General features: G+C 39.6%; 1 protein-coding gene across 1 annotated transcript in view; it reads right to left on the bottom strand.

The window, feature by feature from the left end:
• Positions 1-8,824: 8,824 nt before the first annotated feature.
• EHF (ETS homologous factor) overlaps positions 8,825-25,299 on the bottom strand; it is a 43,006-nt gene continuing 26,531 nt past the window's right edge. The window contains exons 3-9 of the mRNA XM_032770681.2: positions 23,764-24,009; positions 22,163-22,222; positions 19,595-19,663; positions 19,435-19,503; positions 15,559-15,618; positions 14,070-14,265; positions 8,825-13,223 (exon numbers count right to left, since the gene is read on the bottom strand). Of these exons, the coding sequence (XP_032626572.1) occupies positions 13,124-13,223; positions 14,070-14,265; positions 15,559-15,618; positions 19,435-19,503; positions 19,595-19,663; positions 22,163-22,222; positions 23,764-24,009 (800 nt within the window). The 3' untranslated portion in view covers positions 8,825-13,123. The remainder of the gene's footprint in view (positions 13,224-14,069; positions 14,266-15,558; positions 15,619-19,434; positions 19,504-19,594; positions 19,664-22,162; positions 22,223-23,763; positions 24,010-25,299) is intronic.

The following is a 25,299-nucleotide window of genomic DNA, read 5'->3' as shown; positions in this document are numbered from 1 at the left end:
CTTCAATCTCAAAATTGTAAAACTATTTCACATGCACTATGAAATGATAATGATTTCCACTATCAACTGGCCCCAGATTGGAACTGGTTAATAGCTTCATAACCCATTACCCACACCCTGAGCTATCTAGTTCTTTGGTTCTGAGAGTCCTCTTTCATAAAGATTTAGCTTCATCTTTACTAGTGCAGAATAGAAAAGAAAATAATTCTGTATAATAAAATAGAAAAGCAAGAATTGGTTATAGCTTAAAGAGACTGCAATGATAAGCCATGTACATTTACCATACCCGAAAAGAGCTGAGATACTAATCCTCAAGGAAGATGTGTCATGTTTAAACCTTCCCCATGAGAATCACGGCTAGATATCTACATATAACAGTTTAGTGACACTCATTGCTATGGCATTCCTTCTGAGCTGTACAGCACGCATACAGAACAGCATCTTCCACCAGGCAATTACAAATGCATAGATGCTGTAACAACCTCTTCTGAGTTCTGATTGCTTAAGTATCAATATGCTTAATGATATGCTAACCCATTGCATTGTAACAGGTCAATATGACAGACCAAAGTGTGATAGCCTCCTTACACAGCAAGTCATTCCATTGATTTCAGTGGGGTACTTGTGAAGTAAGATGTTACATTCAGTGTGAGGTAGGGACTCTCTGTCTATTTCAGTATCATCTTCAAGAGACTATACTTGAGAGAGACATGGGGGAATGTAAAACATGGCAGCACCTATGCATGTATTCCTCACATTTCATATGTCTTGGCAAATTGTAAATTCAGTTTGAGGGACAAGAAAGATTTCTTGCTGTTGTGTAATATTGTGCAACGGAAGAGTTGCTTGTGGAGTAGGTGATTCTCCTTGCACTGAAGTATCAGGTATTGCCCTGCCAGATACATACCAGCTGTCTAATCTTGTACGGTAAATAGATTTCTGTGTACTTCAAACCCCAGATATCAACATAACATTTCATAAGAGGAATCAACATAACACACCCCACAGAGATACAAAGACACACCCATTGGTCAGTATTGTACCACCCTGTCTGCCAGAAGCAGGATCTATTCAGAAATTGTTCACATGCAAATCCAGTGATGGCAAGGAATGAAACCTTCCACTTTCAGTTTATTGTCTAAATCCAGCTAATAAAAGCATAACAGGCAGTACTGACCTTGGGAAAATAGGAGTAAGAATTTCAGAACACCCATCCTCGACTGTATACTACAGCGAAGGCAACAACCTTTCTCTGGGAAACTATTAGTCTGTATAGGCACTTGGCTGCTTTCTGACATACAGATAACGATCCAGTGTCATGGTTATGATTCATGCTTTGCTTGTAACTGGTAAATGGGATAACTGCATGGATAAATTCTGTGTTAACATAAGAGGCTTAACTCTTCTAGTGCTGCTTCTCCCATTGCAATGCATCATCACTGCAGCTGCCTGTTTAGCTGCAATGGAGGGCAGCTATAGAATAATGAATATTTTTACTATGTGGCCTAGGGTAACATAAATCTTCTGCAGTTGAGAGAGCTCAACATCTTTCAGGTAATACAGAGCCAAAGCCCTTTGCTGCATATGTAGGGCTAGACCAAAAGGGATTGCTGAGTAAGGGGTTGTTTGTAGCTGCCTGGTCTCAGAAGGAGCCCTGTGGAAGAACTGAGTCTGAGTGATATTTCCTTCCCTGTTCCTCCTGGAAGGAAGTAACTTACTGTATCTCTCAAAAGAGGGCAGCTCACTTTCCCCTTTCCATTGACCCAGCTCCATTTGCCAATCAGGCATGGGGAGGGGCACAATGAAGGCTCTGCACCTCTTCTTGACCCTCAGTTTCCCCACTTGTTTGTAGGAGGGAGCCTGTAAAGACGATGACCTGGCGCTGTACACCTGGACCCAAGACCTGAATAGGTCCTACTTGGCTAAGTAGGAGATATGGGAAGACTGACTCTTCCTCACTCCTTTGTATGAATAAGACCAGAGGAGAATCTAGCCCATGGGAATTAGATATCACCTTTGCACCTCTTTCATGCCTGTGAAACCTCAGTAAACTTGCACTAATTGGTAAAGGGCCTGATGCTGCAGTTTATTCAGTGTGGTGGAGCATATTACCCCTTTAAGGGACGTCTTATGGCCAAAACAGCCTGGGTGCAATGAAGGTGCACCCAGACCCTGCCTGGAAAAGGAAGCTGAGCAAGAAGGGACTGGAGGCTATGCTGGCTGCTATGGGTTGCAGGCCCTAGGACACTAGCCAGGCCTGAGTCTTAAAAACTGTTTTCTGACTATAAGTTTGATTGGTCTGACTCAAGGCTCTGAGACAGGGGCTTTATGAATAGATTAAGCTGCTTCTTCCCTGACCTGATGCTTAAGGGAAAGGGAGAAAATCTGTCTGCCTCCTAGAACAATAAGAGAACTAGGAACTCTGCTGGCTGGGGTTGATTTGGAGGCCATCTTAAAGAGGACTGTTTGTTCGTTTTCTGTTGTTAGTTTGGTTCTGGCCTCTCCTCTTCAGATTTGTAAACTCAGGCAAAACTCTCATTGGCTTCAAAGTGTGCTGGATTCACATCAGCTCTTCTACCTGCTGGTCCTGGTGTGAGTGTGTTGTGGTGGGTGGGGTTGTGAAGCTCACTGTGAGATATCTCATTAGAAAAATAACCTGTTAGGAGAGGTTACAAGATATTGGGTCAGAATCTGAACTCAGCCCGGCAAAACTCAGGGTTCCCCATGGTGGCCAGAGTCCCGGGACCTTTAATTTTCCCCTGAGCCCCGGGGGGCTCCCAGCCACCTCTGCATCTGGGAGCCCCTGGTTGATTTAAAGGCCCTGGGGCTTCCAGCCACAGCCGGTGCCCCAGGGCCTTTAAATCTTGAGAGGCACCGCCTCTTTCATTTGAGGCCATGCCTCTTCCAGCTGAGGCCACGGCCCCCATGACTCAGGCAGTACGGGTAAGTCCTGTAAGCTACTTTCACCCCTGGATAGTTTGATTAAATACTGTAAAACATAAACCTCTAAGTGTAATCAGACAATAGAGCAAGCTGCTGAGGAAGCTATTTAATCCCCATCACTGCAAATATGCAAGGCTAGACTTGACAGTTGGGAACCTTTGAGAGTAATGAAATCAAGCCTACTGTGCAGCAAGCCAGAGGGGTAGACAGTCAACTTCCCTTTCCTTTTCTCTTCATCTTAACATTCAATGACATGCATATGCTTTAGAGCAGTTAAGTAGTACCTTTCTCATGGTCATTCCTGATAGTATGAATTAGGTTTACATGAGGGGCTTCATTCTGACAGCAACAGTGTAGAACTAAATGACTGCACAGATATTTAAAAATGCATAGCAGTCAATTTTGACATAGATTATATTATATTATACTGACTGAAATTTTTCCGTTCTCTCCTTAGTCACTGAAGCAAAAGGAGGAAGAGAGAGACAGCAAAAATAAAAGAGATAAACAGAAGAAAACACACAAGCAAGGGTAAAAAGCCAACACTAGAATCTCAATGGTGTCAGTCAAGCAAATTTTTCTGGCATTACCTGAACACACAAAGAATTTGAGATTAACTCTGATGAACATTTTTTCAAATACTAAATAAACAAAAATGTGTGGTGGTTGGTGTCTGTACTGGATACGTGTTTCTGTCTATATATAGGATGGGGTCTATGTTTTCATAAATCCGCCTACTTTGACTATGAAAATTTACCCCATGGAGAGCAGCAGCAAGATGTTCTAGTAAATAAGAGATTATGGGCTGGATCCTGCTCTCATTGAAGGCAGTGGCAAAACTCTTATTGATGGCAATGGTTTTTAGATCAGGCCCCAAGAACATTAAACGCAAACACACACACAATGAATCCAGTGTCTCTTTCCAGAAAGAAAAGCCATTGTTCTGTGCAAACCACTATCTAGGGAACTGCAAAGTAGGGACTCAACAAGATACACAGTTATTGCCCACAGGGGAAATGTTGCCTTGATGGAGCTAAAATAAGTATTCAGCACTAACACCATTTCTGGATGCCATGATTTCCACATTAATAGGATGAGGAGTCTGGTGCACCTTAAAGACTAACAGTTTTATTTGGGCATAAGCTTTCGTGGGTAAAAAACCCATAAATCTGTTAGTCTTTAAGGTGCCACCAGACTCCTCATTGTTTTTGTGGGTACAGACTAACATGGCTACCCCTCTGATAATTAATAGGACACAATCTCCAGGTTTTACACAACACTAACATAGCAAAAAGAGAGGTTTTTCTTCTAACTGGTTCCTTTCTTTCATTCAGCGCTACAGTATGTAGACTGTAATCAGTCAGTGCACTCACAGGAAAAAATCTTTCTGCAACATTTTGAAAATCTAAGAGTCCTTTCCCTGACAAGGCAGACAGCTATGTATGAAACCACTGAATTACTGCCAGTGTTGGTTATCAAGCACCCAAAGTTCAATAAAGGACTCCAGTGGCTCACCAGAGTTCCTATCTCAATAAATTGCCTTAAAACAGGACATAAATGCATGGGAAAATTGTCTTTGATATAATCTAGATGGGAGTGTTGCGATTATCAATTCTGCTCATGGTTGCTTTGCTTTTTCAAGCAAGCTCCTTGATTATGGTTTAGAAATTGTTGTCAAGTGGGTTGACCACAGGGCATTTCAGAAAACCAGCAACTCTAGTGAACATGTTCATTCATGACCATAGATTGTAGAGATGGGAAAAACACATCAAGGTGCTTAGTAAACAGAGCTCCCATTGACCTTAGTGGAATCTGCAGTTGCCTATTTGTCTCTAATAATGGGGTCTCCTTTACTTTTCTTGGCAATTCTCAGACTTTAAGACCTAGTGTGCAACATCTAAAACTCATAAGTACTAGGCACATCACCCCTGTAATCTCAGTTCTTGCAGGTGTAATGTCTGATGATATAGTGTAAACCAGCCTGTGCGCAATATGATTGTAGCCTATGTACCACCAGTGGTACACCTACCAGAATTTGAGAACAGCTGATATAATAGATTTCACTGTCTGGAAGTCATTCCCAGTATTCACCCTTCATCGTTTTCCTTGCCTTAATTTCATCTCTGTACTCCTATCTGTACCTGTTGTAAACACCCAAAATAAAGCCTTTCCCTCTTTGATGTTTTACACACCTCAGACACATGTAGGCAGAGATCCCCTTACTTGTATTGCCAACCTTACGTGTAGTTAGCTGTACATAGTCATAACTACACTTCCAGACAATATAGATAGTTGATACACTATCTCCTTGAAATTGGTCTTACCTGGTGGCCTTCCTGATAACATCAACAGAGAGAGTAAGGTCCAAATGACTCTATGCCCTACATGTGTAGGGCATTTTTCCAGTGCCACCACCCTTGTTATCTCTCTTTTAAGACTAAACAGAGGAAACCTCCTGCATTCCAGACTTCTTTTGTAACCAATTCCCCTTCAAAGCATCATCTAAATCCCAGAAAAGAGATGGGAAAGGGTAGCAATTAGCCTCATTGAAGTGCTTGCCTGCTGCTGAACACTCAGGTGTGTCTGAGTAGAATGCACTTGTCTATCGGATACATCAATTTCAGATTTCAATCTGGATGTACGGTAATGTTTTACACATGAATTTTGAAATAATCTGGCATGACTAACAGGCTAATCATCTGGATTTGTAATTGTTTTGTGTAGTGAGATTATTCCAATATGTTGAACTCAGGTTTTAAGCGAGAACATTGATATCAGACAGATATAATTGCCATGCGTCACCAATTAGAGGCATCTTCTAAATCTGCACCAGGAAAGAAGAGGATTATTTGGAGACAGAGATGAGAATGGATCCCTAGAGGCCAAGAGATTGTCTCATATCTCTGACAGAGTTGAATTTATGTACTGCTAAAACAGGAAATCATGAACTGACCAGATTCATAACACTTGGCCGAGGCTGTTTAGCTGTAACTCTGGGATATGAAATTCAAAGACTTTTTTCCCCTTCCCAAAATAATAGAACTTTCTGTTTATGGCTTTATTTGAAAAGGAAGGGTTTGGAAGAGTATAAATGACACAGTCTGCAGTGTATGTGTGATGGCATGACCATCCTCCTTGTTTCTTCCAGCACTTTGATATTGGATTTTGGGGGTAATTGAAAGTAGAGCATGCATTCTACAGGGGTCTCTTCTCTTCATATGCAGGAGACCAGTAGCATATTTCTTAACAAAGATAGGACAAAAACAGAACCTTTTGTCCAATCATCCCTTTACTCCAAACTTTATATGAACGGCATCAGGTTTGGGTTATGGATTGTAAACCTAAACCTGCCTGATGAGGTGTTGCGAATTCAAAGCCTAAACCAGACTGCTTTGCCCCTTGCAGAGCTAGAATAAAACTGAATGGCTAGACTGTGCCTAGCCCCTGAAAGGTGACACCATGGGTTAGCTGCAGAGAGCAAGCAACAGTTTTTGTCTTTCTCTGCGTGAAATAATTGCTTTCCTGGCAAGAACTGCTAGGGTTCCTACCCACCCCAAAGGCGAAAGGGAGTAATGAGGAGAAGGTGGAGTCAGGATCTGACCAGGGCTGGCTCTACCATTTTTGCTGCCCCAAGCAACACAAAAAAAACAAAACAAAATCCGCTTGAACTGCCATCTGAACTACCGAAGCTAAAAAAAAAGTGGGTAAGCTCCCTAGTCATTGTGGAGAAAAGTAACGGCCAACTACGCATATGCTTAGATCACAGAGAACTCAACACAGCTATAAAAAAAGAGAACATTTCAAACTACAAACCATAGAAGAGATTATGGCTCAATTTGCAAATGCTCAATATTTCAGGAAATTGGCTACATCCTCAGGTTTTTGCCAGCAAAAATTAGCTAAAGAAAGCTCAAAGCTATGCACGTTTAATACCCTATTTGGAAGTCACAGATTCTTACGCTTACCCTTCGGCATAGCTTCAACATCAGAAGTGTACCACAAAACCATACATATGAAATATGAACATTTTAATGATGTTGACACCTCAATAGATGACATCATAATCTGGGGCTCAGTGAAAGAGGAACATGGTCATAGACTTTGGAAAGTACTGTATGCAACTAAAGCTGCAAACACCAAACTAAATAGGGAGAAATGTGTTTTAGGGGTTACAGAACTGACTTGTTGGGGACATAATTTCCAATGAAGATGTAAAACCTGATAAGAATAAGATTTCACCCTTTAAATGATGCCATGTCCCCAGTTCAGGAAAGATGTTCAACAATTCCTGGTAATGGTTAATTACCTTGAAAAATTCATACCTAAAATATCTACCAAAGCAATAGCTTTCAGAAAACTCCTAGAGAATAAAAATGAATGGTAGTGGGGTACAGAACAGGAGAAATCATGGGAGGGTTTAAAACAGCAACTGATACAAGAACCAGAGTTGGAGTTATATGTACTGGGAAGGCCTATTAAAATCTTTAGCAGATGCTTCACAGTCTTGTTTAGGTGCAGTGATTTTACAGAAGCATGAAGATTGTTGTCAGCCAGTGGCATATGCAGCCAAATCACTGACTGAGGCAGAAACCAGATACACACAGATTGAGAAGGAGATTTTAGAAATATTGTTTGCCTGGGAGAGATTCAATCAGTGTATTCCAGACAGTGGAAGTTGAAACAGATTAAAAGCCCCTGAGTGCATTATTTAGCAAACCACTAAACAACTGTATCTTAAAGATGCAAAGAATGATGATAAAGTTGCAAAAGTATGATTTGGTTGTGACCTACACACCTGGTAAATTCATGTTCACTGCAGATGCTCTTTCCCAGGACAGTGGCTCTCACAAAACCAGAGGAGACTTTAGAGACAAAGATGCAAGCCTATATAGATCTGATTGTGAATTCTATCCTCATAGCTAACAGGAAACTGCAACAAATAAGAAAAGTAACGGAGAAAGATGAATCATTAGGAATCCTTAAAGAAGCCTCTGAAGAAATAAGCAGTTGCTGTCCAATTATAAGAGACATTGGAACTGCAGACATGAACTTACTGTGATAGATGGGTTGATTTTTCAAGGGCAAATAGGTTTTAATTTCAACGAGCCTCTGAAAAGAAATGATATGGAAGATCCACAAGAATCATTTAGGAACTGAGAAGTGCAAATGAGCACAAGAGGTGCTGTATTGGCTGTGGATCAATCATCACATCACTAATGTGGTAGGAAACTGCTTTTCCTGCTTGAGATACAAGTTCTACATATTCTTGCAGCAATCACAGTTATTAAATGGAAAAATAATAGAGGAAACCATTTAATATGTTTTAGCTGTTGTGATTCAGCAAAGTAGTATGTTTAATGTTAAGGACATGCTTATGAGTAATCTCATCCTTATTCAGCCAAGCAGTTAAGCATTTTTCAAAATCCTGCTGACACATAAAGTTAACCATGTGCTTAAGATTTGTGCTGAATTGGGCCTGAGTGAAGTTTAGCAGCACACAAGAAGAAGTAGTCTAATGTAAACAACTATTTTCCTCAGATCAGCTGCAAGTGCTCCACAGGTTAGTATGGGATATGGACTTATGATTTAATAAAGAATGCACTATTGTAGATAGAGCCATCATCTTTGTAAATTTCAGATGCCAAGTATGTCACTTCTTTCACTGTTGGTGGGAAATTTCATATTATTTTTAAGTATCAGGGGATAGCCGTGTTAGTCTGGACTGTAAAAAGTGACGAAGAGTCCTGTGGCACCTTATAGACTAACAAATGTATTTTAGCATAAGCTTTCATGGGTGAATACCCACTTCGTCAGACATGTCATATTATTTTTACTTATTCTCAGAGTGTAAAAAGCACTGAAATAAACATGCATCTGCAAACTTGTTTCAGCTTTATTTGATAACATCTATTAAACATAGAAAATGTTTAGAACTGTGTGGCACTTCTATGCTATATATATTTTAATCTGAGATATGAATAAAAACACCAAAATATCTGATAACATATGTTTTTCCATATTTAAACACTGAAGATGGGGTAAAAGGGAAGCGGAGATTATGCAGTTTGATGCAGAGAGAGAGATGAAAATTTAACCAAGCATTTTCATGTCTATATATTTCACCAACATACATACAGCTCTCAGGATGTTTCTTTAAGAAACTTGCTCTACTTATCTACAGCAAATATATCCTAAGAGTGATTGTTGATGTTAACACCACTTTTGACGTTACTGATTGGCATGCAACTATATAAATATAGTATAATTACTTTTTCCTATAGAATTTTGTACAGATGAAAAATTATGATAAAATAAAAATCTATACATATGGTGTTAGCAGTTCTGCTGCTGCTAACCTAAAATATACATCTTTTAAAAAAGTGACTGCTCAGCTCTTTGCAATACAAAATAAAAGAGCAATCTCAGAAATGCTTTTTCTTTAAATAGCAATTTATATAAACATTCATATCTTCATTATCTCGCTTTGGTTACAACTGATTAAAATGGTTCACCTTTCCCTGGTTGCATTTGTACGTGAGAAGAATCAGTCTTAAGTAATCCACTTTGTCTGTTTTAGGCAAAGGCTGACACTTGTAAAACCGCAAATGTCAGATGGCTTCCTTTCTAAATCTGTGCAGTTATAAAGTCAAATGACAAGTGTCCGCTCTCAAAAGTTTAACAGTGGAAAATATTTGCTTGCAGGATTCTCACCTATTGGTAAATATTCCAGTGGAGGACTAGATTGCATCTCAGGAGAAATTGCTCCCTAAATTTTATACAATACACTTCCAAGAGAAGGTCAGCTTTTTAAAACATTTGTTTTATTTTAATAGTTCATGTGCTTTGCTGTATAGCACCCTAAAGACTCCCCAGATAGATTTAGCTGCTGCTAAATAATAAATTCAGTGCCATGGAAGGGGTGACAAATGTATATAGCAATCTCGTTGTTTCCCTTGAGGTCTGGTGCAAAGCAGCATTACTCCAGGATATTATTACATTCGGTTGCCATGAAATCTATGTTAACCTGAGACAGAGAACAACAATTATACTGCTACCAACACCTCACCTACCACTTCTTTATGCCTCCAAAATGAATGAAATCCTGACCCCTGTCAAAGTCAATGGTAATTATACCATTGACTTCAATGTGGTCAGGTTTTCACCCAAAGTGTCTCTTGTCTAAAGATTGCATTGGATACATGGAGGACAAAGCATGAAGTAGTTGGCTGAAAGTAACATTAAAGATTTCTGGGACATGCATTTTATACACCAAAGGTATCATTCTGATTTGATAGCCTAATATCTATAGCTATTCAGACCACATGTGATGATAAAGAGGATGGAATGCAACCAATCAAGCTAAAAAACAAAGAGGAAATGAATGAACTGAGCAAAAACAAACAATGCAAGGAGAAATAGCCAGTCAGAAAAAAGTATATGTTTAGAAAAAAATTGCTTTGAAGTTTTGTGACCCAATTTTGTAAATAAGATGAACTTCTCTCCACCCAACTAATGAAAAGTAAAAATTGCCATGTACAGATAATTGATGGTGACAGCTCTGGCATGCACTGTGCAGTAGGTGGTGTAATGGTTGGATGTACCCTGTGCATATAAGTAACAACGTGAGCTCTTGTGTTTTCTGTAGGGTGTTGGTAAGCACATTTTCATGCCTTTTCTACTCATCCTCCCTTAACTTTGGATTTCAGCTCTATATTCCTTTACAGTCTTCTTCCCTTCAAACTAGAAACTGGCAGAACTAGTACCTCAGGCTCAACTCTGTTGGGTTTCAAACATGTTTGGATTTGGACCCAATGGATGCCTAGGGAGACAGATATTGCCCTGATAGATGTAACCTTTATAATTTTCCTGCTATTTTCCCAAGAGTTCTTGCTTCTACATTAACAAGGCTGTGATATTCTTTTCTCACTGGTTTTTGGTTTGGTTTGGCTTTTTGTACAGCCTCTGCACGCTTTGTATGACTCTCATCATTGATCCTTCTTTTTGCAATATCCTCATCCCTAAAAAAATGTTAATTGGAATCTACCTCAGTTTCTTAATTCCTCCATCGTCATCTCAAATTGGATCCTAACCTCACCCTTTTACAAAATCCTGAGCTTCAGCATCCCTTGTGTTTCCCAATAACATGATACAGGGCTGCCTCCATTTTTTTTTTTAGTTCCTTGCATTCTGAAATGTTTGACGTGTTGAGGAAGAGATTTTAACCAAGAGCCAATGAGAGCTAGACATGCATGCACACTCCCTGTATGGCATGATTGCCACGAGAGAAGGGCCTAAACTACAGACCCAGCCCTGAACTTCCCCAGTCTGAATACGATTGGTATGAGGTCATTTCTAATTGTTACAGTGTGTAGAGAGAGTTTTTCATCCAACTGAGAATTACAGGAAGAAGTGGCAGAGATTACAAAAAAGTAGATGCTCCCTTGCTAGCAGTGTTTGGGAAGTACTGGGTGAAATCATAGAATAAGTGCAATGGTGCTTTGCATTCCTTGGCCGTGTTCTGGAAGCTTCTTCTCAGATGAACTTTTACCTGCCAGAGAGAGCAGCAGGCCTTCATTTGAAGAAATTGGAACTCCCTCCCTACACTTACTCACCACCGAGTTAGCTTTTCTGCCTTGCACTATTCCCACCAGCCAACCCTCAATGCTTGTCTAATCCCTCTCCAGTTTCTCCCATATGCTCTCAAATGTATTAAACCACCACTGGAAAACATTTTTCTCTTTTTCTACGTGGATACAGTAACCTTTGAAGCATTTGGTCCCAGAGGGAATTTGAACAGTTGGTTAGTTTAAAGATGTTTGCCTGTGAGATGTCTTTTTTATGGCTTTTGATCCTTGAGGCTGTGTCAGCCTAGTAGTCCACCTCAAAGCAGGAAAGAAATCTAGGGCCCTTATCATGGGACATGCTGCATGCTCACTGGAGTTAATGAAGATAGAGGGCATTCAGCACCTGGCACGAAGTACTTTAGCACCTTGCAGGATCAAGTCCTAACCAATAAAAGAGCTATTACAAGTTCTCCAAAGAAATGCTCATAGTCACACAATGCTTTCCCCGCAGTTAACTACAGTTACTGATATAAACTAACTGAGGACGAACCCAGCATCTGAAGTAACTGAAGCAAAGGGAGGCCAGAAGAATGTTAAGATACTCAGAAATTGGTAGGAGAGATGGAACACGTTATTGGGCAACAAAACTACAACCCAGGTGATTATGGAACATTTGCTTCTATAAGTATCTCTACAAGGAACAAACACTTAACAATGGGCCATCTTGAAAGGAAAAGTATAACACAGTCCAATGGCTGGAAATTGAAGCTAGACAAATTCAGATTGGAAACAAGATGTACATTTTCAACAGTGAGTGTAATTAACCATTGGAACAATTTACCAAGGGTTGTGGTGGATTCTCTGTCACTGACAGTTTTTAAATCAAGATTGGATGTTTCTCTAGAAGATGTGCTCTAAGAATTATTTTGGGGAAGTTTTATGGCCTGTGTTATACAGGAGGTCCTTTCTGGCCTAGGAATCTATTAAAACAACTGCATGGCTCAGAGAGGCCTACTGTTTTATCCACTCAAAGTTCACTTCCTAATTTTACTAACATGCTCCAGCATGTGTAACTGTTGTGGGATAGCTACTTGAAGCAGATGCTTTTAAGCCTCATGCATGCAGTCGTATGTTACTTCATACTCCACAGGTATCCATAGTTGAAATAATATGATCTGAACTGAACAATTGCCCTTGAGTCCTCTTACAAAGATAAGCAACATTGGAACTCATTTTTTTTCTCATGTGCAGAAAGCAGGCTGCCTTATTTTAAATTCTTTTACTCATAAAAATACATAATGCCCCATGATTCCCACCTTTACTTGCATGACTCACAGCATCGTCATAAATCACATTACTCCTGCACTATATAAAAAAAACTTCACAAGATGTCAAAATTAATCACAATCATATGTTACCATATATCACAGAAAACTGTGTACATTTTTCCCCCATACAGGACATACTTCAACTAACATAATTTGACACCAATGATAATGTTCCTTCTTCCTTTAGAAGTAGAGGGGGGTTCCTCCCATTTTGGTACATAAATAGAAGAGAACAGTCTTTGAAATATTTACATCCAGAAGATTTTGCTGCTGTTTTTGCTGACATCTTCAATTCTCATTTTCTCTCCAGCCACGGGCATTCTTTCCAAATTTATAGACTAATCTCCGACCATCCACACGCTCCAGTATTTCTCTTTTATAATAGTATCTGTTAAAAGGGGAAAAAAAGAAATAGATTTGATACTAGGCATTAGAGTTGAGAATAGTTTTTAAGGGACACTGTCAACTAAGAAATCATACTTGTAATTGAACATGTTTTAACTACTTTTATTACAAGTAATATCTAAGGTTATTGTGAATGAAAGAGATTAGAGAAAACATCTTATCTCTTTTTTATTTTACTTTTATTTTAGTTTATACATTTGCCTGCACCTTGAGTGGATTATGCCACTTTTCAGAAATACCAGCTCATAGCTTATTCAGTGTTGCCAACTCTTGTAATTGGATCACAAGTTTCATGATATTTGATGTTTCTGTAAAAGTGCCAGTTTCTGGAATCCTGTGATCAGGAAAGAATCTCAGCTTTCATTTAAAACAAAAAAGAAGTTTCTAGCCCTACTGGGTGCAGAGAAAAGCTTGAAAATGTGAACATCAGAAGGATCCCATGATTTTTAAGCCAATCTCATTATGTTCAGGTTGGCAATACTGCTTATCCATTGCTTAGGCCCAATTTAAATCTTTTTAGTTTAGTAATGACAAGGTCTTGAGCTGGTTCCTTTGCAGAGGGGTGAGTTTTACCTTTTGTGTTTAACCTTCTATAACAGTTAGTTTTACCAGTTTGTGTGGCTTGTTCACACAGCAACAAGGGGAGACAAAAACACTTAAAAATAAGAAAATGTAATTATAACCCCCTCAAAATCAATAATTGAACTCAGATGGCAGACGTAACCAATTAAATTACTTTTAATTCATTTTTTTAAAATTAACAAGATTCCAAATTGATGCAATATCTCTTTAATTATTCCAAGATTAATGTTTTCTCAACTCATGCTACCTCATGGCCCGGCTGAGTTTCTCATAAGTCATGCTGCTATTGTTTTTCTTCTTTCCCCAGAGCTGAGCCACTGCCTCAGATTTTAAGAACCTGAAGACACCTTCAGACCGGTCTTCCCACTTTATTAATCCTGGGTTCTTCTCTGAATTCAGGAGAATATCTCTGATAAATTCCCAGAGGTGAGTTCCACGAGGATCTGAAAGAAGATGGAAGAAACAGAAAGACTTTCTCTAGGGTACTTTTTGTTTTTGTTTTATTTTGGTATGGTAGGTTGCTCACAGAAAATGACTTGTCTGCATAGAAACCACATTCTGACTATGCCTCCAGACTTCCATGTATGTTGTCTGAGATGTGTAAAGCAGTAATCTAAAAGACAAGGTGGGTGAGGTAATATCTTTTATTGACCAACTTCTGTTAGTGAGAGAGGCAAGCTTTCGAGCCACACAGAGCTCTTCTTCTGGTCTGGGAAAGATACTCCAAGGGCCACAGCTAAATGCAAGATGGGACAGATTGTTTAGCATTGTTTAGCACATAGTCTAAGGAACCATTCAAGGTAGAAAGCTTGTCTCTCTCACCAACAGAAGTTGGTCCAAAAAAAGATTGTACCTAACCCACCTTGTCTCTCTCATATTCTGGGACCAACACAGCTACAACTACACTGCATAAAGCAGTAATCTTGACATTTCTCAAATTGAGGTTATCTTCAAATAGTTCCCCAAAGATCTGCATATCTCTGTAAAGCTGCAGCAAAATACCGCACCAACTCACCCTCAGAAAGTTGGATGGAAAACAGAAGAATGGCATCTAAGTCAGTCTTTGTTTCATATTACAAAGCTCTGCACTTTGTATTAATCCTATCAAGTGTGTACCCTGTTAAAGCCACATACCTCAGACCACTGCTCTGTTGCTTTATACTTCTACACCATGACTTTTGGCACTTACACCCATTCAGGAAGGAAAATCACTTGGAATGATTTGCCCAGAAAGCTGTGGCATTCTCCCCTACTAAAGACTAGTAAGGAGGATATGTTCATGACCCATTTGCCAAAATGGATGGAAATATTTGCACACCCAGGGTGTAACCTTAAATCTCCATAATGGATGTGGATAATGAATTCTTCTGTCGTGGAGGGATGAGCCAAGAGGATTGCAAGGATTGAATTTCTGAGAGAGGAGATAGTTCTGGGGTCCAAGACATCTCCTAACTTCTTTTCAACCGAGCAATCATGTCTTAAAGGAGGACACAGTAAACGTTCATCTAATTCTGGGTTTCCGAAAGGTCCTTATTGATTAGAGCATTATTTGGAACTTCTCCGCTGGTCAGATCCTTAGCTGGTGTAAATCAGCATAACTCCATTTGACCCATTTGCTTTGAAACTGGGCTCTTTCTTTCTGTTGCTTCCTTTTTCTCCCCAAACTTGAACCTAAGCTTGTACTGTCTCTGGGCCATTAATCAAGCCACCAGGGTTGCCATAAGTAGTTAACTTACTGTGCTTCTTGGTGTGGGATTTTGGGGGATGATCTTGTGTTTTTTTCTCAACTGAAGACTCTGCAAAGGATGAAAATGAAACTGTTCTTATAAACTTGGCTAAAGGTTTTATGTTGACTAGCAGATTAAAAAATAAAAATCACAACAATGAATAATTGCCTGTTTAAAAGAAAATCGTCTTTCAAAAACTAAATGAGTAATCCAGGGGTTATTTTTTGCTTTCGGGTTATATTTTAATCAGCCAGGCTACACTTCACAAAGAGATCATTGATGAATAAAAGACAAATACAGAGGTATACAGTTGACTCTGGACATGTTGATTAGATAACAAATACCTCACCCCATGTCCCTTGCACTGTGTATGTCAGAGTGAAAATAAGAGGATCATATATATATAAAAGCTATTCTGAATCCTCCCATTGTGGCCCAGACTTTGCTGTAGCATGTAACTTTGGGGGCATTTTTTTTTTTTTGGTTGTTCTATAGATGATCTAATGTGAATTGTATGTAATGGTACTAATGTAATGTACACTCACCTGCCTAAATGGAGAATTATCTGACAAGGCATTGTTCTTAAGTAAATAAATGAAAGCCGAGTAGTCCCAGAACTCAAGCTGGTGTTGTTAGGAATTTTTGACAGCTGGGCACATATATTTTATTTTACAACTATAAGCCACAAGAACATGCTACTTCTCATCAGTGCAACATTTTTGTCTGTAAACACTCTTCAAAGGCACCAGATTTCTAGCTCAAGCCATTCCTCAGAAAAAATAAAGAATAAAGAAGTTGTATTTATTCATTTCTTATCACCTAACTAGAAGATGATATTTCTGTGTTTGATAGTCACCTTCTTGGAAATTTACAAAATCTGAATCTATTACTGACATTAACACCAAAGGTTTCTTTTAATCAGGCTGAGAACTTTCACAAGGTCTATGAAACAATTCTAAGTCCCCCTTGTGCTTGCTCTGCGAGATATTTAGTGCCTGAATTCCATAAAGTAAATGCTTAAGACTCATGCATGTTTTTTCCATGGCTAAGTATTCACAATTACCATAATTTTGCATGGAACGTAGGGATTTGCATGTGCAAATGACTTAATGTAAATATATATTTGCATAAAATCTTGCCTGATTAGCACATGCATCTGCAATAATTGTGTCTAAAAAAATAGGTGCAAAAATATTTACAGACATACTGTACACTACAACCAATTGAAAATATGAACTCAGAAGTAGGGTTGTCCAGAAAACTGAATATTAGGCCTAGGTGCAGGCCTGAAAAATTGAAAAAAAATAAATAATAATTTCAGGTCAGCCTGGATGAAAGTGTTGTGATATTTTTGGTTTACCAAAATGTTAAAAAAATGACTTTCAATGTTTAGTGTTTTTAATAAATTTTAAATTATTTTAAAAATAAAACTGCGGGAAATTCCAAAAACAAAAAGTCAAAATGTTTCATTTCATGAATGCTGAAATGAACTCTTTCTGACATTTCTGGAAAAACACATTCTGACCAAAACGATTTGCCAGAATTGGTCTAAATTTGTGAATGGTTTCGATTAAGCCAAATTTTGCGTTTTTGTGTGTGTGAAAAAAATGTTTCACACAAGGTTTTGCTCTGCTTTGCTCAGGGCAGAGAGGACAGTCCAGGTCTACCCTGTTTTAAGTCTAATATAGTGTGGTCTTGACCCACAGCTCTGGGCTCATGTTTATATATCCTGCCCACTTTCAGAGAGCCCACTGTTTACTTGCCAGCCCACTTTCAGAGAGCACCAGCCACTGATGGAAGTCACTGAGCTTGTGAAATTAAATTGATTTTGCTGACTTTATCCATGTTAAGCTCCCATGGATGTCACTCAACTGTATATCAAAAGTCAGTGAGACTTTTGTCTTGATTAAGGACTGCAGGGTCAGGTCCTTAATTTGTAAGTAGTTTTACCTAAAAATACAATTATTAAAAAAAACACCTGATTTTAGAATCCCCTATTTAGCTTAAAATAGCTTTGTATATTCGACTTAGCTGGTAATTTATTCAATGAAAGTCAATTGCCTTCTACTTAGTGATTTATTCTTTATTACACCTGTGTAAACAGCCTCCCATTCTGCCTTTACACTTTCACAGAGTCCTGTTCTGAGCACGCAACATATGAAGGCTGGGGCTTGACAGATGAAAAGAATTATGATGCAGTTTCAGCAAAGCTGCCTTGCAAAACTTGTGACAAAAGATTTCATATTATTTGCATATGATTCAGGAATGAGCTACTTCTTTATGGGATATACAAATTTAGTTTTTACAACAGGCTGTGCCCTTGGCGTGCCACCCTAGCTCTAGGCTCAACAAGTCAGCATATACACATACCAAGCCAAGAATCCTGCTGATTCCCAGCACTGTCAGAAAGCTCTGAAGAGCTGGCAGCCATTTTATGAGAATGGGCGTTGGCAAGAGAAAAAGCAATTGGGTTTGGTGGGGGCTTTTTACATTTATTGCTCAATGCATTTGTTTAAAGCGCACGTCACCTTGGCGAGCCTTGCTGTGCTTCTAGGTGAGGGCCACCCTGAGCATGCACATGCACATACTGTTATTGTAATCTGCCTTTTAATTGTTTCAGGTCGGTTTAAGGATGAGGGCCCAGTGGGCAAATGAACTGGACAGTACCCAGCATGAGTCTCAGTGGGGAGCTGCGTAGGCAGTGGGAGGAGTGTAGTCACACTGCATTTCTTCTTTCCATCTCTTCCCATATCTCATTCTTTCACCTTTCTTTTCTCTCTCTCTCTCTCTCTCTCTCTCTCACCCTGATATTATTTTTACCTTTGATTCTTTTTCAGTATTTGTTTCTCTTTAGATTACTTCTCTTTTCCCCCTTTTCTTTCCTTATGTTTTTTCCCCTCCTTTGCCATGTTCCCTTAAGAGTCCTTGCTTCTTGTCAATATCAACTTTTTCTTCTAATCTTTCTCCTTCCTTCTCTCTCTTCTTTCCCTTCTTCTACCAATTCTCCAATCTCTCTTCTTTTCTTCTCTTCCCATCACTTCTCTCTCTCCCCTTTCCTCACTTCCTGCCCACAGCTGCCACTAAGTCACCATCCTCTAAATCATGCTTGCCGCATTTTCATGTGTCAACCCACTACCACTCCCTGATGCTTTTACCACTCTCTACTCCCCATGCACCTGTCACTCACCCACTATCTCACTTGCCTACAAAAAGGCAGATTATATTCCTATTACATCTTCTTTATACTACTCAGGAGGTGCAAAGAGGCCATCAAAGGGGTAAAATGGCATGCTGTGGACATGACATGCAGAGGCACCATAGGGCTGGAGTAGGTGATCCACTGAAGCTGTGGGAAAGCTGCCTGGGAAGTATGTCTGGGAACACCCACTGCTCTGTTGCAGTTCAGCAGAGGAGACTTATGCCTGCCTATGGCCACTCTGTGCTGATGTAACACCATATTTGGCCATTGATACCTGTATATGAATCACTTTGCTCACCACTGAAGTGCACTTCTGAGACGGGATGAGGCAGTCCTTTAGTTGTGCACAGCCACACCACACAACAGGTTATGACAGGATAGGGACATCTTATCTTTCTAACACTGTCTCTTCCACCTTGAGTCAGTCACTTGAAAAGATATGGGGAGTCACCCTGAGGTTACTGTTTATTTGATGTTCTTTTTTTCTTGACAAAGAGAGGAGAGCAAAGCACCTTTTAAATAACTATTTAGTTAGGATCGCTAAAACAGCTAATATCAACATCAATATTGCTTAGTTTAAAACTATTGGATATCTACACTCAGACCTGCAACAGAAGACTTTTATATAGCAGTAATTCTAGGATGTGTGACAAAAATGATCAGCAATAGAATTAAGAGCGTCTTACCAAGAGGCTGGTGACTGGTAGTAGTCGTGGAAATCTGTGCACGACAGAAAGTTTTACTGTCCAATAACTCTGGGGATTAAAAAGAAAAAGTTTAATATTAACATCCTTTTACCACAATAAAACACTTCATAAATGCCTGAAGCATTGTAATGTTAGTTACCTACTGTGCTACCATAACCACTGTCATACAAATAATTCTCTTCTTTCCAGGAGGCCATTAAGGACGGATCTGAAGATAGGGACCAAAAGGAAAGTCTATATCAGTAAAAGAATACTATCCAGCAGTGAAGTGAGTAACAATGAGTCACTGAACCAGTAGGAGTAAGAGAAAAGTGACAAATAAAAGACCATGGGGGAAAAAAACATGCAAGTTGCTACATCATAGACTACTAGGTTCACCCATGCTGTTTGTACACTATGGCAAATTTGTTAATACAGAACATTAATTTTTAAAAAATACTTTGTCTTGGTCTGTATGTTTCTAATACTCTCTCAGGTAATATTTCAATTATGTGTGTTCCAATGGGAGACCAGCTCTTCTTCCTGCCTGACCCAGCAGTGAAGTGTGTGACATTATGCTTTGTTGCTATGGAAATGATTGTATCCTCAACAATTCAGCATTCTAGTAGAATTGAAGAAATTAAGGTTTATTCTTTGTTTGTGTTATGGTGGTACCCAGAAGCCCTTACTGAGGCCAAGGCTCCCTTTAGTTAGGTGACATCAATTCATAAAAAAAAAAACATGATATAACTGAAAGGTCAACCTTCTATGTGGGTCCCATTTTGTATTATTAGATACCAATGCAGAATTTCTATTGAGGATCATACTCAGGGCCTGGTGCTAAATTTACATATATCCTTAACCTAAAGGACATCTTATTGGGCACAAAATGCATAACACATGAATATGGAAGATTTTTAAAGCCACCCTTAGACTCATAGTGCTTCATAAATACAAGGAAAATTCAATGGAATGTTATAATAGCAGACTCATAATCTTCACACATTTGATTTTCTTGTCAGCAGCTGGTGAAATCATGATGCTTTTTGCATTACAACTCTTCAGGACAGAGATGTTAAGCTTGTCTTTCTTTCTCTTTCCAAGTCAAAGGCAATGAAGCATAAGACTCAAATTTGGGATTGATTTATTTTTTCAAGTTAATGCAATTGGAAACTGAAAATGAGTCACTAGCTAAATCATCTTGTTTGGCTGCATTAACATTTATGACATGGGAATTAGAACTTATAGCTACAAGTTGGGGCATCCCAAGCCCATGTTCTTATAGTAGTGCACACCCTTTTCTTGTTTGGACATCTGATCCACCCCGATGTCTCTGAAAATAAACCTTACCCAGCTAAAGCTTGGGGGGATTATTTGGCCTCACACTTACAGCTGTGCTAGCATCCAGACTGAGGCAACTTTCCTTAAGTTAGTAGGACCAGATAGGATTCCCTTCTGAACCCACCAACTTCATTTCTATCTCATCACAAGGAGCTGGTGTGTAGCCATATCAAGGTCTCCCATCCTCAAGAAAGCAGCATGCCCAGCCCCTGCCAGCTCGTGGACATACTGACTGTGCCTGGGTAATTTAACCTGGGCTTTTCATGTGGCAATGAGCAGAGCATCACCACAGCCCCACTGCACTGGCCCCAGTCCAGCAATAGTTTTTAATAGTGGGGAAATGACCACCATAAAAAAAAAAGTGAATACGCAAGGCTTTAATAGTGGCACAGTCTTTAGATGAATACTTTGTGCTGGCCTTGTGTATCTCTACTGAGGGGTGGATTAAGACTTAATCAGGCCAAGATCCACAAAGATATTGGGGATTCCTCCTAAGAGATTTTATCTTTCTCATGTAGAAGACCTTTCCTTTCTCCAACTCAAATACAGGTAACTCCCCTGCAGCAGAAAGCCAACCTGCAGCTATACACAGGATTGTTACCTGCTATTCTTCCTCTGTCTGTGTCTCACTGTTCTATCTGACCCAGCTCTGACCAAAGGGAACATATACCAAAAATCCTAAATTCCTGCCTTGATCTGAGCTTAGCCATATTCTATGTCACAGGGAAAAGGAAACAGACTAGATGAATGAAATAGGCTGTCAGTGTTTGTCTGAAACACTTCATGCTGTAAGCTGATGTTGATTCTTCTGGGAAATAGCATGTGGGTATGGCAGTGGCTCATTAACACACCCACATATAAGGGATTTGAGAGTGGCTATATAGAGAGAAGATCTGGAGCGTGAACTGAGCCATTCTTGGAAAGGAACCCTCAAAATGGCCAAAGTTGAGGAGAAGACTTGAGCTTGATTTTGTGTTGTTCTATTGTAGTTCTTTTTAACAATGAAACCAAGCCCCAGGGACGAAGTTATGAGCCACTACAAATTGTGCAAACTGTGTTTGGAGGAAGGTGATGAAGATACTGGTCAGGTGACATTTTAGAGGTCTCCTAACTCAAGTAACCCTATGCAATCTAGTGTTTCTGGTATGATGTGAGACCTCAGAGATTCAGTAAAGAGAATTTACCGACATTTTAGAAACCTCAGTTTTAATTTCATCTCCATTATTTAATGACCTCTTCTCTGGAAAACAGACTTGTTTTGGTATTTAAGTTAAGTTGTTGCTAAAACATCCACTATGAACTTTATATGAGCAGCTATTTTCCTTTATCACTGACATCCAGGTAAAGTCAAGTTACCTGGCACACTATAACAATTGCTATTACTCACCTGTTTGTTCTGTTTTTACAATGACATTATGTGATGGGTACATTTCACTGCCACACTGACCTGCAAGAGATTGCATGGGAGAGGGGATGTGTAATTATGCACACAGCACACACAGGAGAGATAGGGCTTCAAGCAGGGATCAATACCAAAGGGCTTATTTTGAAAAGACATGAGATCACACACACACACACACACCCTCTGCCCACACCCTGTGAACTCCTCATTTAACTTCTTAGTGTGAATCTGCTAAATTACTATGATATGGCTAGAAATGGGAAGTGTCAGGTCAATGGATAGAAGGAAGGAAGAGTCTGTCATTTTTACCTTACTACGTCTGTTTCAGAGACGGTGGGTCAGGTAATCTGTTTTATTGGGCCAACTTCTGTTGGTGAGAGAGAAAAGCTTTTGAGGCATACAGAGGTCTTCTTCAGCTCTGGGAAAGGTACTCTGAGCATCACAGCTAAATACAAGGTGGAACAGATTGTTTGGCATAAGTAGTTAGCATGTATTCTAAGGGACCAGTCAAGGTAGAGTGGCCTGTTAACACCCCAGAAGTCACAGGACAAAAAGAGGGGTTAGTGGGTTACAGATTGTTGTAATAAACTATAAATCCAGTTTCTCTGTTCAGTTCATGATTTTTAGTGTCTAGCAGAATTATGAAGTTAAGCTCCCAAGCTCATCTTTTGAAAGTGTTGTGCAGGTTTCCTTTGTGGATGAGGACTCATAGGTCAGATATAGAGTGAGTGTTTTGTGAAGTGTCCACCCACAGGTGATAGGATGTTTTTGTCTTTTATCATTTTCCTGTCTGATTTCATTCAAGAGTGTAGTGATTGTCTTGTTTCACCCACACAGTTGTTATTGGGGCATTTAGTGCACTAGATAAAGTACACCACGTTGTAATATGCAATGTGTAGGATCCATGGATCTTGAAAGGTGTGTTGTGGTGGTGTTGATCATTGTACAGTGGAGATATGTCTACAAGTTTTGCATCTGTTGTTCTAGAAGGGACTGGTGCCACTTTGAGTTGATGTATCTCTCTCTCACCAATGGAAGTTGGTCCAGTGAAAGATATTATTTCACCCTCTCTAATATCTTGGGACTGACACAGCTACAACTACCCAGCATACATCTATTTCAGTCATTCAACAGAATGAGTTGTCTTCTTGCAACACGAGGCCTCAAAAGCATGGAAGGGAGTTCTACACTTCTGCACACCTATGAATCTCCTAAACATCACTGGGTTACAGAGCTCCTTTCTGCCATATAAGAATGTGAGCTACCTTTTAATAAAGAAAAACCTTTGTCTTTACTGATAAAACATCCCATCTGTTTTCATGTCTTTTCCCAATATTGCTAAATTGAATAATGTCTTGTGGACCAGGTAAGACCTTAGCAAAATGGGGGATAACCAGAAGTTTCAGTCCTGTGTCTCTTAGGAGCTCTGCAGAAATGAGGTTGCACTCCTGGGAAACTCTTAAACCCGTCACGAGCAGAGCTTCAGTCACTGCAAGGTTGAGGAACATAAGTGGCCTTAGATCAACTCAGAATTCACAAAATTGTGGTTGCAGTCCTGTCCTGTCCATGCACTAGTGTATATTTACCATTCCATTTTAGGTGCTGAAGGTTGCTGTAAAGAAGTTGGCCGGCTGTCCCAGCTGAGTGGGTGAACTCGTGCGAAGTCATGCTGCACAGATGTTCGCCATCAATGTCAAAGTCCTGGAAAGGTATGCAGTTGGCATCTAGTTGGTTGGTATCCAGGAAATGCTGTAGCCACTCCCACACCTGGTACTTGGTCCAGTATTGAGGGTGTATCTCATGCCACTGAGTTCCATAGAAACTGCCAGGCACTGGGAAGGAGAAATATTACGTATTCACTCTATCTGTTAACACAACAGTAATACTGAGCACAGAATGTCTATGTGCTGTGTACAGGAAAGAAAGCATGGTCTAGTGCAGGGGTAGGCAACCTATGACATACATGCCAAAGGCAGCACGCGAGCTTATTTTCAGTGGCACTCACACTGCCCGGGTCCTGGCCAGCAGTCTGGAGGGATCTGCATTTTAATTTAATTTTAAATGAAGCTTCTCAAACATTTTAAAAATCTTATTTACTTTCCATACAACAATAGTTTAGTTATATATTATAGACTTATAGAAAGAGACTTTCTAAAAAGGTTAAAATGTATTACTGGCACGTGAAACCATAAATTATAGTGAATAAATGAAGACTCGGCACAGCACTGCTGAAAGGTTGCTGACCCCTGGTCTAGTGCTTAAAGCACATCACTGGAAGCCAGCAGATCTGAATTCTCTTCCTAGTCCCTAACACTAATTTGCTGATTGTCCTTGAGCAAGTCACCTTAATGCTCTTTGACTCAGCTTCTCAATCTGTAAAATGGAAAAAATCAAACTAACCTAGGTTACTGAGGTATTATGGGAATTAATTAGTTCATGTTTGTAACATGCTTTCAAATTCTTGGGTGGAAGGCTCTACAGGTGGGAAAAATATTAGAGCATAGATGTATTGACGCCCACATGGGAAAAGGCACCTTTGAAGTATGTATAATAATGATGGGACAAATCCTGCAGTTCTTGTTCATGCAAAACTCCCTTTGAGATCAGTGGGAGTTTGGCTTGAATAAGGACTGAATAAATGCTGAATATGGACTTCAGGATTTAGCCCAATAATGATCAAATAAATGTATATTTAAAGGTATATTATTACATAGTAAAATCTATCATATATAACCACCAACAAACATCAGCTGTGTAGCACAGCTGGCATCCTAGTAAAGGCAGAGAAACAACTCATGCCTTGTGTTTGGAGATACCTCAATAGATCTCTTAATATGCAAGGCTCCCTAATTTGTTCCTCAGAGGTTTTACTGAACATCGACATTCTTTTTTGGTTGGCCAAATCCTCCAGAACAGCCTCTGTTATGTTCTTTCATGACAATAATTTATTAAAAATGCTAGAATCTAAGTGTGCAAAAAGGATTTGTGCCCGCCACTGGGGTAATGAGATGTCGATACCCTGCCACTGGAGTAGTGAGATCATAGGAGTGCGCAGCACATTTCATTAGGGTGTTCACCCAGGGAGCCGTGCCCTAGCCTGCCCCCGCCATGTCCCCATCCAC

The sequence above is a fragment of the Chelonoidis abingdonii genome, chromosome 4, assembly GCF_003597395.2.
Source record: "Chelonoidis abingdonii isolate Lonesome George chromosome 4, CheloAbing_2.0, whole genome shotgun sequence".
NCBI classification, from domain to species: Eukaryota; Metazoa; Chordata; order Testudines; family Testudinidae; genus Chelonoidis; species Chelonoidis abingdonii.
Note: the sequence above shows the minus strand (reverse complement) of the source record. Positions and strands in the feature narration are given on the sequence as shown.